We start from the raw sequence: 14,093 nt of genomic DNA on the forward strand, positions 1-14,093 counted from the left end.
CCACTACCACCACCATCCATGCCCCCGCTTTCCCCTCTTGGTGTCCATATGTTTGTTTTCTACACCTGTGTCTATTTCTGCCTTGCAAACTGGTTCATCTGTACCATTTTTCTAGATTCCACATATGCGTATATGCGTTAATGTACGATATTTGTTTTTCTCTTTCTGACTTACTTCACTCTGTATCAGTCTCTAGGTCAATCCACGTCTCTGCAGATGACCCAATTTCGTTCCTTTTTATGGCTGGGTAATATTCCTTTGTATATATATGTACCACATCTTCTTTACCCATTCATCTGTTGATGGGCATTTAGGTTGTTTCCATGTCCTGGCTATTGTAAATAGTGCTGCAGTGAACACTGGGATGCATATGTCCTTTTGAGTTATGGTTTTCTCTGGGTATATGCCCAGTAGTGGGATTGCTGGGTCATATGATAGTTCTATTTTTAGCTTTTTAAGGAACTGCCATACTGTTCTCCATAGTGGCTGTATCAATTTACATTCCCACCAGCAGTGCAAGAGGGTTCCCTGTTCTCCACACCCTCTTTAGCATTTGTTGTTTGTAGATTTTCTGATGATACCCCTTCTAACTGGTGTGAGATGATACCTTATTGTAGTTTTGATTTGCATTTCTCTAATGATTAGTGATGTTGAGCATCTTTTCATGTGTTTGTTGGCCATCTGTATGTCTTCTTTGGAGAAATGTCTATTTAGGTCTTCTGCCCACTTTTTTTTTTTTTTTTTTTTGCTGTTTGCGGGCCTCTCACTGTTGTGGCCTCTCCCATTGCGGAGCACAGGCTCCGGACGCACAGGCTCAGTGGCCATGGCTCACGGGCCCAGCTGCTCCGCGGCATGTGGGATCTTCCCGGACCGGGACACGAATCCGTGTCTCCTGCGTCGGCAGGTGGACTCTCAACCGCTGCGCCACCAGGGAGGCCCTTCTGCCCACTTTTTGATTGGTTTTTTTTTTTTTTTTTAATATTGAGCTGCATGAGCTGTTTATATATTTTGGAGATTAATCCTTTGTCAGTTGTGCTGTTTGTACATATTTTCTCCCATTCTGAGGGTTGTCTTTTCGTCTTGTTAGCAGTTTCCTTTGCTGTGCAAAAGCTTTTAAGTTTCATTAGGTCCCATTTGTTTATTTTTGTTTTTATTTCCATTACTCTAGGAGGTGGGTCAAAAAAGATCTTGCTGTGATTTATGTCAGAGAGTGTTCTTCCTATGTTTTCCTCTAGGAGTTTTATAGTGCCCGGTCTTACATTTAGGTCTCTAATCCATTTTGAGTTTATTTTTGTGTGTGGTGTTAGGGAGTGTTCTGATTTCATTCTTTTACATGTAGCTGTCCAGTTTTCCCAGCACCACTTATTGAAGAGACTGTCTTTTCTCCATTGTATATCCTTGCCTCCTTTGTCATAGATTAGTTGACCATAGGTGCGTGGGTTTATCTCTGGGCTTTCTATCCTGTTCCATTGTTCTATATTTCTGTTTTTGTGCCAGTACCATATTGTCTTGATGACTGTAGCTTTGTAGTATAGTCTGAAGCCAGGGAGTCTGATTCCTCCAGCTCCGTTTTTTTCCTCGAGCCTGCTTTGGCTATTCGGGGTCTTTTGTGTCTCCATACAAATTTTAAGATTTTTTATTCTAGTTCAGTAAAAAATGCCGTTGGTAATTTGATAGGGATTGCATTGAATCTGTAGATTGCTTTGGGTAGTATGGTCATTTTCACAATGTTGATTCTTCCAGTCCACAAACATAATATATCTTTCCATCTGTTTGTGTCATCTTTTTTTTTTTTTTTTTTTTTTTTTTCTTTTTGCGGTATGTGGGCCTCTCACTGTTGTGGCCTCTCCCGTTGCGGAGCACAGGCTCCGGACGCGCAGGCCCAGCGGCCATGGCTCACGGGCCCAGCCACTCCGCGGCATATGGGATCCTCCCAGACCGGGGCACGAACCCGTATCCCCTGCATCGGCAGGCGGACTCTCAACCACTGCGCCACCAGGGAGGCCCTGTGTCATCTTTGATTTCTTTCATCAGTGTCTTCTGGTTTTCTGAGTACAGGTCTCTTACCTCCTTAGGTAGGTTTATTCGTAGGTATTTTATTCTTTTTATTGCAGTGGTGAATGGGATTGTTTCCTTAATTTCTCTTTCTGATCTTTCGTTGTTAGTGTATAGGAATGCAAGAGATTTCTGTGCATTAATTTTGTATCCTGCAGCTTTACCAGATTCATTGATTAGCTCTAGTAGTTTTCTGATGGCATCTTTAGGATTATCTATGTATAGTGTCATGGCATTTGCAGACAGTGACAGTTTTCCTTCTTCTTTTCCAATTAGTATTCCTTTTATTTCTTTTTCTTCTCTGATTGCCGTGGCTAGGACTTCCAAAACCATGTTGAATACTAGTGGCGAGAGTGGACATCCTTGTCTTGTCCCTGATCTTAGAGGAAGTGCTTTTATTTTTTATTTTATTTTTATTTTTATTTTTATTATTATTTTTTTCAGTACGCGGGCTTCTCACTGCTGTGACCTCTCCCGTTGTGGAGCACAGGCTCCGGACGCGCAGGCTCAGCGGCCATGGCTCATGGGCCCAGCCGCTCCGCGGCATGTGGGATCTTCCCGGACAGGGGCACGAACCTGTGTCCCCTGCATCGGCAGGCGGACTCTCAACCACTGCACCACCAGGGAAGCCCTATTCCTTTTTTGGGTTTTTTTTCCCCCTTCTTTTCTTTTTTCTATTTCCTTTTAAGTTTGGGGAGTTTTTACTGACATATCTCCAAGCTGTGTCCATCTACTGGTGAATGAATCAAAAGCATTCTTCATTTCTGTTGTAATGTTTTTGGTTTTTAACATTTCCCATTGATTTTTTTCCTTAGATTTTCCATCTCTTTGCTTACATCGCCGATCAATTCTTGCATGATGTTCACTTTATTAGAGCCCTTAGCATGTTAATCATAGTTGTTTTAAATTCCTGGTCTGATAATTCCAAAATCTCTGCCATATCTGAGTCTGGTTCTGATGCTTGCCCTGTGTGTTCAGTGTTCTTTGCCTATTACCATGCCTTATAATTTTTTGTTGAAAGCTGGGTATGGTGATTCAGGTAAAAGGAGCTGAGGTAAAGAGGCCTTCCTGCCTGGCCCCCAGAGTTTTGTCTCAAGCTTGTCTGTGCCCGTGTCCAGCCCTTGGTCAGTCCCCTTCTGGTGTGCCTCCCAGGCCGGCTCCTGTGGCTTCTCCCCGGGGGCTGTGATTCTCTGTCCCCCATTGCTCTCTCCAGTTTTGGGGGCAGCAGTTTGCCCTGTGACCTTGTTCTCTGATGGATCTGAGAAGACATGTTGATTTTTCAGTTTGTTCATCTCTTTTCTTGTGAGGACAGGAGTGATGACGGACTGGAGACAGGAAGTCTGTTGTCACCCTGTTAACAGCGACCTTAAACATTCGAGTTAGTGAGAGGATGAGAAATGTTGGCTTTAAGAGAAATCAGTAACCCATTAAATCACACTTAAAGACTGTGTTAATTGGTGGAGATGTGACGTGAACACAGCTGAAGCAGCACTGTGTCTGTACCGCACTCGGGGCCCTTTTCGTTGAGGTTTGTTAGGCAGGTGCTTCATGGCCTCGTGTCACTTCATTTCTCTGTGCTCACTACTCTGCTGCCTGGCCCTTCGTGAGTTAACACGTTTACTTTTAGCAGGTTGTGCAGAACCATTGTTTTCAGTTTCCAACCATGACCCGGACACACAAGCCATCCTTGTCTGTCCTTTTATTTATTTTTCTTTTTATCTTTTGGTCACACCATGCGCCTTGTGGGATCTTAGTTCCCCTATCAGAGATTGAACCAGGGCCCCCTGCAGTGGAAGCCTGGAGTCTTAACCACTGGCCCGCCAGGGAAGTCCCTTGTCTGTCCTTTTAGAATCCAGATTCCACCAAACTAATTTTGAGGTGTCCTTAAGACAGGACTTTGACGACAACATTGATGCAGTCTGGTGGGAAGTGTGGGAGTGTTCTCCTCGGCCGGTAGAGATTTTGCTAAAAATTTGGAGCACGCCACCTTGGGGAGTCCCCCACTGCGAGCTGGGACTGCGGCCAAGGGGCCTGGTGGTGGGGATGCGCGAGGCTCTCGCGGTGCTCTGCTGGCCCATGGTGGTGTTGGTTCATCTTCCCTTTCTCATGGCACTTTCTCTCTCCACTTTCTTTCAGTACTTAGGTCAGTTAACATCCATCCCAGGATACCTGAATCCCTCCAGTAGGACTGAAATCCTGCATTACATAGACAATGCAAAGGTAACCCCATCTGCCCGACTCTGTCCTCCTAACCCTCAGCCTGCTCCACCTCCCAACCCTGACCTCTGACCCTCAGCCTGCTCCACCTCCCAACCCTGACCTCTGACCCTCAGCCTGCTCCACCTCCCAACCCTGACCTCTGACCCTCAGCCTGCTTCACCTCCTAACCCTGACTTCTGGCCCTCAGCCTGTTCTACCTCCTAACGCTGACCTCTGACCCTCAGTTTGCTCCACCTCCCAGCCCTGACCTGTGACCCTCAGTTTGCTCCACCTCCTAACCCCAACCTCTGACCCTTGTTCTCTGACACCAGCTCTTGGCCCTCTGACCTTGGGCCTTCATGGCTGTGAGGGATGACCGAGTCCCATCATGTTAAGGGTGCACTTGGCCCTTGGCTATCAAGACTGTTCCTCAGTCTGAACATGAGCTTTATTCTCCAGACTCGCTCCTGGTGGTTCTGGGCTGTTTCACAATTCACGTTTTCAAGATATCCAAACCACACGCCACAGGTCTGAGTCTAAAGGCGGTTCCAGAAGGACCCCCCAACGTGGTTTGAACACAGCAGTGCCCTGGGGGCGAGCATGGCTGCTCTCAAGGGAGCAGCGCTCTGCTCATGAGTCAGCACTGGCTGTGTGGGCTGCATGTGCCACACACGGCGTGGGATCCCAGGGGAGCCCGCGGCCGGGCCCTGTGTTTCTGATGCCGTGTGGTTCCTTCCAGAGAGCCCACCAGCTCCCCGGACACCTGACCCAGGAGCATGACGCTGTGATCAGCCTGTCTGCCTACAACGTCAAGCTGGCCTGGAGGGACGGGGAGGACACCATCCTCAGGGTCCCCATCCATGACATCGCCGCTGTGTCCTACGTGCGGGATGACGCCTCACACCTGGTGGTCCTAAAGACAGGTATGGACCTGGGGAGCGGGGTCAGGAGGGTCCTTGGCAGATGCCGACCACGCCTCTGTCCTGAGGAGTGAGTCCGTGGATTTCATGGAGCTCTGGAGACAGTTTCTACAGCGGTGGGTCAGCCACTGCTGCCCACTGTGCCTGAGAGAAGCCCTCTGTCCAGCGAAGGGCAGTGACCCAGGAGGCTGTGGGGAACAGGTGCTGAGCTCAGCCACTGTCGCTCAGCGCGGCCCCCGTCCAGGATGCTGACGTGGCCGCTGGCACCCAGGCCTGGTAGAGCCCCGGGCGCAGGTGGCTCCACAGGCTGAGGGTGGGCCTCAGCTCAGCCCAGCCAACATTCAGCCCCTGCCTTTGGCCAGGCAGTCTTCCCAAAGTGGACGAAGCAAAGATGAGACCAGACCAGCAGTGTCTGCGAGACGTTCTGAGTGTGTCCGTGTAGGAGAAGCAGAGAGAACCTTAAACCAGCTGTCAGCTCCCCTCACCCAGCCCACTCCTCTCACCTGGCGATGAGGGTGCAGCGCCGCCTTACTTGGCACTGCCGGACTGGCTGCCTCGCAGGTCCAGAGCCCTGGCCTAAGTCCCCGAGAAATGAGGAGAGAAATCACAGTTTCACACATGCCGTGCCCTTCCCGGCGGGCAGTTCTCAGGTTATCGCTGCAGCATGGACGCCGTCCTGGGCTCCTTTAGGCTCTGGCGGCGGCTGGGTTGAGCCCCGGAGCTGCTCATTTCCAAAGGGCCGGTGGCGGGGCGTGAGGGTGGCCCGCTGGACCGGCCTGGGTCGCACGCTGTGCTTCCGGCAGTGCAGAGTTGTATTTCTGCTTGAGGTCGTTAGTTCATGGGGATCCGAGGGCTTCTTAAGAGCCAGGGCCCTGGTGAGCTTTCTCATTACTGACTCCTCGAGCTTCAAGGAGGTTCCCGTGCAAGGGCCCGTGAATCTGCTGGGGATGCTGCGGGCCCGTGTGCACAGGTAACTGGAGCGGTTTGCGCAGGTGGCTGCCGGGATTCCTACAGCCCCTCTCCTCCGTGTGGCTGTGGCTTAGCGTCCCCTCTGCAGCGTCACATGCAGCACGCACACACACTTCCCACACATGTGTGTAACACCCATGTACATCCCCGCACTCACTCGCATGCACTCACACGGGCCCCACACACTCACACTCGCTAGTTCACACGCACTCACACGCACCCCGCTCTGTCGTGCTGCACTTTGGAGCGAGAGCCCCTCTGTGCTCTGCTCGTTCCTCACTTCCCCGTGTTGTGTTCAGTGAGCAGCTACCATTTAACGACAGGCATTATTTTAGGTTGAACCACATGAAGCTGCATTTCAAGCTACAAAAATGACAATTGAAGGTGGCTCAATAGTAGAAAGCGTGTGACGTGCATGATCTCGTTTAATCCCCACAGTAAACCTGTCAGGAGGATTCTGTTTACTTCCGCTGCTGCTCCTGGACTAATGGGGAGCAGATGGCCGCCCGGTGGGTGGGTGGTGGCGGCTGCTTGAGGAACTGGCTGTGTAGCTGCTTCCACCTGTGCTGCCCAGCGCCGTGGTAGCTGCCGTGCCCTGCCAGGGGACTGTCCCCGCAGGAGGCCCGAGGTCTGGGGCCTCCCTAGGGACCGAGCAATGAGGAGAGCGCTCTGGCTGCGGGCCTCCCGGCGTTTGGGCCGGTAGGAGGCGAGCTGGCCCCTGGGTTTCTTGTGTCCAGGACATTTCTCAGCGTTAAGCACAGAGCAGAGTACTAGGAAGACAGGTAACCCAGTTATTTCTAAGAGAGGGGATGGGCTCCATAGGAGAAACTTCCCTAAAGATGAAAACCAGGGCCCAGGGCTTTGAGAGCTTTCAAGTTAAAGGAAGAGAATGAATTCCATGTCCTGGAGCGGCCTCCTCATTCTAGCAGATGGCCCAGAAGGGAAGCCTCCAGACCGGGGGCCTCCTGGTCTCTCAGAGGCTCCTGTGCCCATCACGCGCGCTGTGTGTGAAATGAGGCACGTGGCCGTCCTCAGCACAGGTGCCGGCAGTGGTAGCTAACACTTACTAAGTGCCTACTACCCGCAGGCTGTGTGCCTCCTTCAGCCCGGGCTCTGCTGGCATTTGGGACAACACGGGGTCAGGGGTAGGGGTCAGGTCTGGCTGCAGGAGGTTCCGTGTGGCAGGCAGAGCTCGGAGAGCATGCAGACATCTCATTAAAGGATGTTTCTATGGATGTAGGAGAGTGGACAGTGGATCTGAACCGGCACCTGTGGGGACAGCCTGTAGGCCTGTGGCTGGATGTAGCTGGGGGACTGGAAGGGGGCTTGCTTTGCGTGGCTTTGGAGCCACATGTCTGCTTCCTTGAGAGCAGCCACGGGTGCGAGCCGCAAAGCTACTAAAAATGTTCTAAAAAAGTAAAACGGAACAAGTAAAATCAACGTTACTAATGTATTTCATTTAGCTCTTTATGTCCAGACATCACGTCAGCGAGGTCAGGGTAACAGTTGCTAGTGAGTGCTCACGCAGTCTTCTTTGTCCTAACTGAGACCTTGTGGGTAGTTTCCACTTCAGGTACCGCTCAGCACCTGTGGCCCATGGGTCTGTGGGACGGTGCAGTCCGGGGTCTAACCGTGGGATTCATGGGGCTCAGCCTCCACACAGGGTGCGGCCAGCCCTGCCCTTCAGAGCCCTGGTCTTTGCAGGCCCATCCACCCCAAGCATGGCTGTTCCCGGTTGGGTTCCCGTCTCTCAGCCGTGTCTGAGCTTCGGGTGGTCTCCCTTCCCGGTGGGCTTGTGCTGAGCTACCCCAGCATCAGGGGAGCTCAAGCCTTCACCTCCATCCACTTCCTGCTCCCAGGTGTGTCTGAGCATCCGCTCAGACAGGCCTGGAGCCCTGTTCCTGTAGAAGCTTCCCTGGGCCCCAGGCCCCCCTTCCCACTTCAGGAATTCCCCCTCGCGTCCCACAAGACCTTGTGTGTGAGGGGGCGGTGTGCAGTGTCAGGCCCACAGCGGGGGCTCTCACGACCAGACCCCTACCTGGCTTCTGGCCCTCACGCACCCTCGGCCTGGCGCTCTGCCCCCTGTGCCTCGTTTCCCCATCTCTTGTCAGGATTGTGTATTAACCTTGTCACTAGAACCCTGTGGATGCTTTCTTTTGTGTAGATCAAAAGCAGCTGAACATTAGCAGTTTCATATCTCAGCCTAAGATATTCGCACTGTCTTTGGCAAAGATGCTAGAAGGTCATGTAAGGTGATGGCTTTGAGTGGGCAGTGGCAGGGGAGCGAGGATGGGAGGGTGCTCTCGTGAAGGGAAGGGGACGGTGGGGGTGTGCCTGGCTCGGCTTGTTCCCACCTGAGTCAGGTAGGGGCCGCCCAGAGCCTGCTGTTGAGCTCCCACACCTGCCCTAACCTGCCACGGTGTTGACTTCCCAGCCCAGGACCCCGGCATCTCCCCCAGCCAGAGTTTGTGTGCAGAAAGTTCCAGAGGCCTCACCGCAGGTTCCCTGTCGGAGAGCGGAGTGGGGCCTGTGGAGGCATGCTGCCTGGTGATCCTGGCCGTGGAGAGCAAGGTGAGCAGGGTTGGCAGCTGGTACCCAGGCCCTGCCCACGGCCTGCCCATCCCCCGCCCCCATATCCTGACCCAGCCCCACCTACAGCTTGTCCAGGCTCCACCCACACCAGAGCCAGCCCCGCCTATATCCTGATCCAGCCCCCTATACCACCTGACCCAGGTCCCACCCCAGGTCCCACTGGCTCCCAGTCTGCTGGTTTGTTCTTCTCTTGGTGGGCCTCACCCCTCCTTCCCCCACACGGACGGGGGCTGTGGTCTGTACCCCAAGCTGTGCCCTTGGGGAAGATGCTTGGGAGTGGGGAGTTGGGGCTTGGGGCCCCACCTCGGCCACCCAAGAGCCACCAGCCTCGGGGAGCCCCTTGATACCCTTCTGTTAAGCTTTCACATTTGTGAGATCAAAGCAGGGCCGCCCCACCTTAGGTAGCCTCTGATCAGCATCCCTCCTCCCCAGCCCCGCCCACCTTCCAGCTGGGGAGTTGTTCCTCACAGGGTCGCCTCACTGGCCTGTCCCCGCTAGAAGCTCCTGCAGACACTGCCCCGTGTCCCAGGGGCAGAGCTGCCCCAGATGGGACCCTGCGTTAACGGCACACATGTGAAACACTTGTGCGGTGTCAGGAATGCCGTCTGTGTGACCTGGCCCGGGGGCTGTTCCCTCCCTGCCCCTTTCCCGTGGCTGGGACAGGAGTGGGGAGACGGTGCTGGCTGGAAGGGCAGTGGAGGAGGAGGGCCGGCAGCTGACCCTCTTGCGGGTCCAGCCAGCTTCCTGGGTGTGGGCTGGTGTCCTTGCGGCCCCGTTGGGCAGTGGGAGGCGTCAGGCCCTCGGTGCAGGCATCCGTTCTGCATCTGAGGTGTCGAATGCCCGGAAGCGGCCCAGGAAGCCTCCGCATTGTCCTCCGTTGGCAGGTCGCCGCAGAAGAGCTGTGCTCCCTGCTCGGCCAGGTCTTCCAGATCGTGTACACGGAGTCCACCATCGACTTCCTGGACAGAGCCATATTTGACGGGGCCTCGACGCCCACCCACCACCTGTCCCTTCACAGTGGTACGTGAGCAAGAGGGCCCCGCCACCCCTTCCCACCAGGGCTCACTGTGCCGCGAGCTCGTCCCAGGACAGCGCCGGGGCAGCCTTGTTGAGCGGTGACCCTGTGGCCACCGTCCCGGGGGACGTGAGCCGACGCCCTTTGTTCCCAGACTTCACTGTTCGCGTTAATCTGCAAGTGTAGTCAAGGCACACGTGTTCCCCCCACTCCCTGCTTTAGGCCACCTGGTGGCTTCCTGCGTAACTTTGGGGGCCGGGAACACTTTTTCTGGAACCACGCCTGGCCAAAATCACTTTACCAAACTTAGAACCCAGGGCTGGGCGGGGCTCCCAGCACTGGGGCTGAGAGTGGGTATGGGGCCCCTTCCAAGACGAGGCCTGCCCGGGGCGGGGTGGGGGGCAATGGCAGGAAGAGCAAGGGGCCCGAAGGCGGTGTAGCCGGACCAGCACTCAGAGCCACTTCCCCCGTGTGGGCATCTGGGGAGCGTTTTCCAGAATCTGTGAGCACGCACAAGATGCTTCAGTTGTGTGGTAGCCCACTTGAGCTCAATCTTCTAAACACCAAGAGCATCCACTTTTCAAATGCTTAGTATACTGAGGACCCGTGGCTTCTGTCAGTCAGGTGAACAGAAAGAAAGATATTGGAGACAGCGCAGCTGTAGCCTCCGTGGCAGGCAGCCTCTGGTCTCTCTGTGGAGGAGAGTCCAGCCCTGCACGCGCCCCTGGCGGCTCACGTGTCTCCACGAGCAGCGCAGAGCCCTTTGCGCGCTGACGAAGCTGAGGGGGCTTTCTGAGGAAGGGCTGGCTCTCTCACCTCCTCCTCGTCTCGCTGTTCACGCTGGAGCCGCCACAGCACTGCAGAGATAGCCCGGCGAGGCCGGCAGCCTGTCCTCACGGGCAGGTGGGGAGGTTGAGGCCCAGAGGCCCGCGGCTTCCGCAGTGGGTAGCAGGTGGTTTATTGAGCTATATTTAAACGTTCAGCATTGAAATTTCCAGTAGTGGTTTTTTTTGAATAAGCTTTTTTACTAAAAAGTACACAGATCGTAATTATACCGTTAAATGAGTTTTCACGAAGTAAACACAGGATGTTCAGCCTGCCCACGTGGGCTTCCTTCCTGCCGGCCTCCTCTCTGCGTGGGTGTCCTTTGTCCCCCAGCCTTCAGGTCTCCCTCTGGGGTCCAGGCACACCTGCACTCACACCACGTGTGCACATGCACCCATCACATACATCACACACACGGCACACGTACGTACATCATCACACGCGTGCACACACTCCGCACAGCACACACGCTCACGTCCTCACAGACACTTCACGTACACGAGCGTGCACACCAGACGCTCGCAGCATACACACTCCCCATGCGCGCACACTCTCAGACACGCATCCTCTGCTGGTTTCCGCCTCAGGGCCTTCCTTGCCGGGTCAGTTCTCTCCTGCTGCTGTGACAGGTCACCACGACCGAGCAGCTTGAGCCACACAGACTTAGTCTCTCACGGTTCTGTAGGTTCGAGTCCACCGGGGGTCTCACTGGCTCCAATCAGGGTGCGGGCCAGTGGCCTTCCTCCTGAGACTCTGGGGAGAAGCTGTTTCCTGCCTTTTCCAGCTTCCTGTGGCCTTCCTCCCTCCACGGTCACAGCCATGGTGGCATCTCTGACCTCCTGTTGTTGCAGCTCCGTCCGGCCCCTCCCCCTCCACACCGAAGGGCCCCGGGGCACACGTCGAGCCCCCTCAGATAGCCCAGGGCGTCTTCCTGTCTCAGGGTCAGCTGCCCAGCAACCTCCAGCCCCGTCGCCACGTCATCTGGCACGTGCACCTGGGGTTTGGACGGGGGCATCTTGGGGCCATTATTGTGCTCACGGCACACTCCCCTCCCACTGCCAGCAGTGTCCCTTTTCTCTCCCTGTCCCCTCCCCCCTCCCACGTTTTCGGATCCCTTTTCTCTTAAAGCTTCGCTTGCTGCGTGTGATGGTGCCTCGGCGTCCCTCCTCGTCTGTGTCACACGGACCTTAGGTCATCTCTTTGGTGTTGCCCGAGTAGCTGCTGTGTACCAGGCCGTTTGCTGGTCTGAGGGGCTCAGGCACCCTGAGGCCCCGTGTCTGTCCTCGGGGAGCAGCCGTCCACCTATGGAGCCTGGCTGGGTCCAGGCTGGGGCTCAGACCTGCCGGCTCTGATCGTGGCTTCTGCCCTCACCAGCTGTGTGGCATGGGGCAAGTTGCATAACCTCTCTGATTCAGTTCCTCGTCTAAAAGTTGGAGCAGTGGTGATACCTGCTGGAATCAGAGAAGACAAAGTAGCACAGCCCCTAGGACGCTGCCGGGCGTGGTGCCCACGTCTGCCAGTGGTGCTTCTCTTGTCCTGGCCATTGGGAAGCCCTCTCCAGCCCTGCCACCTGGCACATCCTCCGAGAGCCAGAGCATTGTCCTGCCTCCTGCCCAGCCCTGCAGCAGATGGTGCATCTCACAAGACTCCCAGGAGGAGCAGGCGCGGGTGCAGCCCAAGGGGTGCACCCCAGGGGCCTGGCCGGCTCTGCCCATGAAGGCCTGCAGGCTCCCCACCGCCAGGGCTCTGCGTCTCCTGCTTAGAGCTTGGACACTGCACTCAGTGCCCCCTCCCTCATGTAACCCGAAGCTTCTGTGTTCTGCACTTTCTGCACAGACGACTCTTCCACAAAGGTGGACATGAAGGAGTCCTATGAGACGGAAGCCAGCACTTTGTGAGTACCCCACCCTGGTGGTGCCAGTATGGCTGCCTGGCTCCACCCTCCTCGTCGGTATCCCTCCCCCTGACCCCGCCCCCTTCAGGAGCCTTCCAGTGAGTGGGCTCCCCAGGGTCACACCAGTGACATCATCGCTCCACTGAGACCCTGCTAGGCTGAGGGCCCCTTCTGGGTCCTTCCCTGCACGTGTCTTTCTCTGTCCGGCCCGAGCCCCTCCCTCCGTGACGGGCCCCCTCCTCCTCTCAGACCCTGGCCCTAACTGGGCCCCTGTGGGGGGTCGAGGGTGCAGGCATGGGGCAGGGCTGGGGGGCCGCCCACCCACGGCTCGGCTCGCGTCCTTGCAGCTCCTTCCCCGAGTGTGCGCATGCAGGCGGCGTGTCGCCCTTGTCCTTCTGCATGCAGACGGCGCCCCACGCCAAGACGGTCAGTGAGAGCGAGCTGAGCGCCACGGCCGCCGAGCTGCTGCAGGACTACATGCTCACGGTACGCTGCCCGCCGCCCGCCGCCGTCAGGAGGCCCCGGCCCCAGAGAGCCCACGTGCTCTAGCAGGCCTGTGCTGGGGCCGGCGGTGCCTTGGGGTTAGAATCTCCTTGCGGGGGTGGGGCAGGGTTGGGGGGAGGATGAAGGCGTGCTTCTCTGTGGGGCTGGGGGTGAGCGTGGGCGCCTTGCTTGCAACTGGGCCTCGCTGCCTTTCCCACCAGGTCAGTCTTTGGGGAGGGCGTGAGTTGGCCAAGGCCTGAGCATGGGGGCTGCTCTGGCCTCCAGGGTTGGACCACAGGCCTGTCCCTGGGTCTCTGGTGGTGGACGGTAGCGGAGGACTGGGTCACTCCCTGGAAGGGCCAGATGGGCCTTGTCATCACTCAGCAGATTCTTTTCCCCCCACCCCCCGACTTCACGTGACGTTCTCATTAGAAACTCGGTCAACTGGCTGAGCATCACTGTGGGCTCCAGGGCGCTGGTCGCTGCCCCCTGGCAGTGGTGTGCAGACACGCTCTCCGCCCACTTGCGGTCAGCCTGGTCAGCTGCGGCTGCAGGTTAGGGCGGATGGTACGGGCTCCTCTCTCTCCTGCCGGCCGGAGCTGTGGAGCTGCAGGTCCTCTGGGGTCGCGTGGGGTGTGGGCAGGGGGGCGGCAGCGCCGGTCACCACCCCGCCCCGGGCCCGGCTCTCTCGGCAGCTGCGCACCAAGCTGTCGTCGCAGGAGATCCAGCAGTTCGCGGCACTGCTGCACGAGTACCGTGATGGAGCCTCAGTGCACGAATTCTGCATCAACCTGCGGCAGCTCTACGGGGACAGCCGCAAGTTCCTGCTGCTCGGTGAGCGCTCGACAGCCGGGGGCGCCGTTAGGAATGGGGCCAGACAGCGAGGCCTGAGTGATGCGGCTGACAGGGGCCGTCCCAGTGACGGGTGGGGACCTGCTCCCGGGGAAGCGGGAGGGGCCCCACGGGAGCCAGACTGAGGGTGAGGTGGGCGCCGTGCTGCCTGGAGAGGGCCGGGGGAGGCTCTGCAAGGAGGTGGCGCTTGTGCAGGTTTGGGAGGCGGGGCAGGAGCTTGCTGGGCGGGGTGGGGGTGAAGACGCCACTCCCGGTGAAGGGCGGCCTTAGCCGAGGCCCCGAGAGCTTA

The 14,093-nt window shown here is 56.5% G+C and overlaps 1 protein-coding gene across 5 annotated transcripts in view; it reads left to right on the forward strand.

The window, feature by feature from the left end:
* The window catches only part of CCM2 (CCM2 scaffold protein), a 55,836-nt gene that overhangs the window by 40,578 nt on the left and 1,165 nt on the right, over positions 1-14,093 (forward strand). For all 5 annotated transcript variants that reach the window (XM_081244442.1, XM_081244443.1, XM_081244445.1 and 2 more), the window contains 7 exons: positions 4,192-4,275; positions 4,994-5,177; positions 8,578-8,714; positions 9,620-9,755; positions 12,412-12,469; positions 12,817-12,955; positions 13,648-13,786. In XM_081244442.1, coding sequence (XP_081100568.1) covers positions 4,192-4,275; positions 4,994-5,177; positions 8,578-8,714; positions 9,620-9,755; positions 12,412-12,469; positions 12,817-12,955; positions 13,648-13,786 — 877 coding nt within the window. The remainder of the gene's footprint in view (positions 1-4,191; positions 4,276-4,993; positions 5,178-8,577; positions 8,715-9,619; positions 9,756-12,411; positions 12,470-12,816; positions 12,956-13,647; positions 13,787-14,093) is intronic.

This window comes from Mesoplodon bidens (assembly GCF_964165515.1).
Source record: "Mesoplodon bidens genome assembly, chromosome: 9".
Lineage (NCBI taxonomy): Eukaryota > Metazoa > Chordata > Mammalia > Artiodactyla > Ziphiidae > Mesoplodon > Mesoplodon bidens.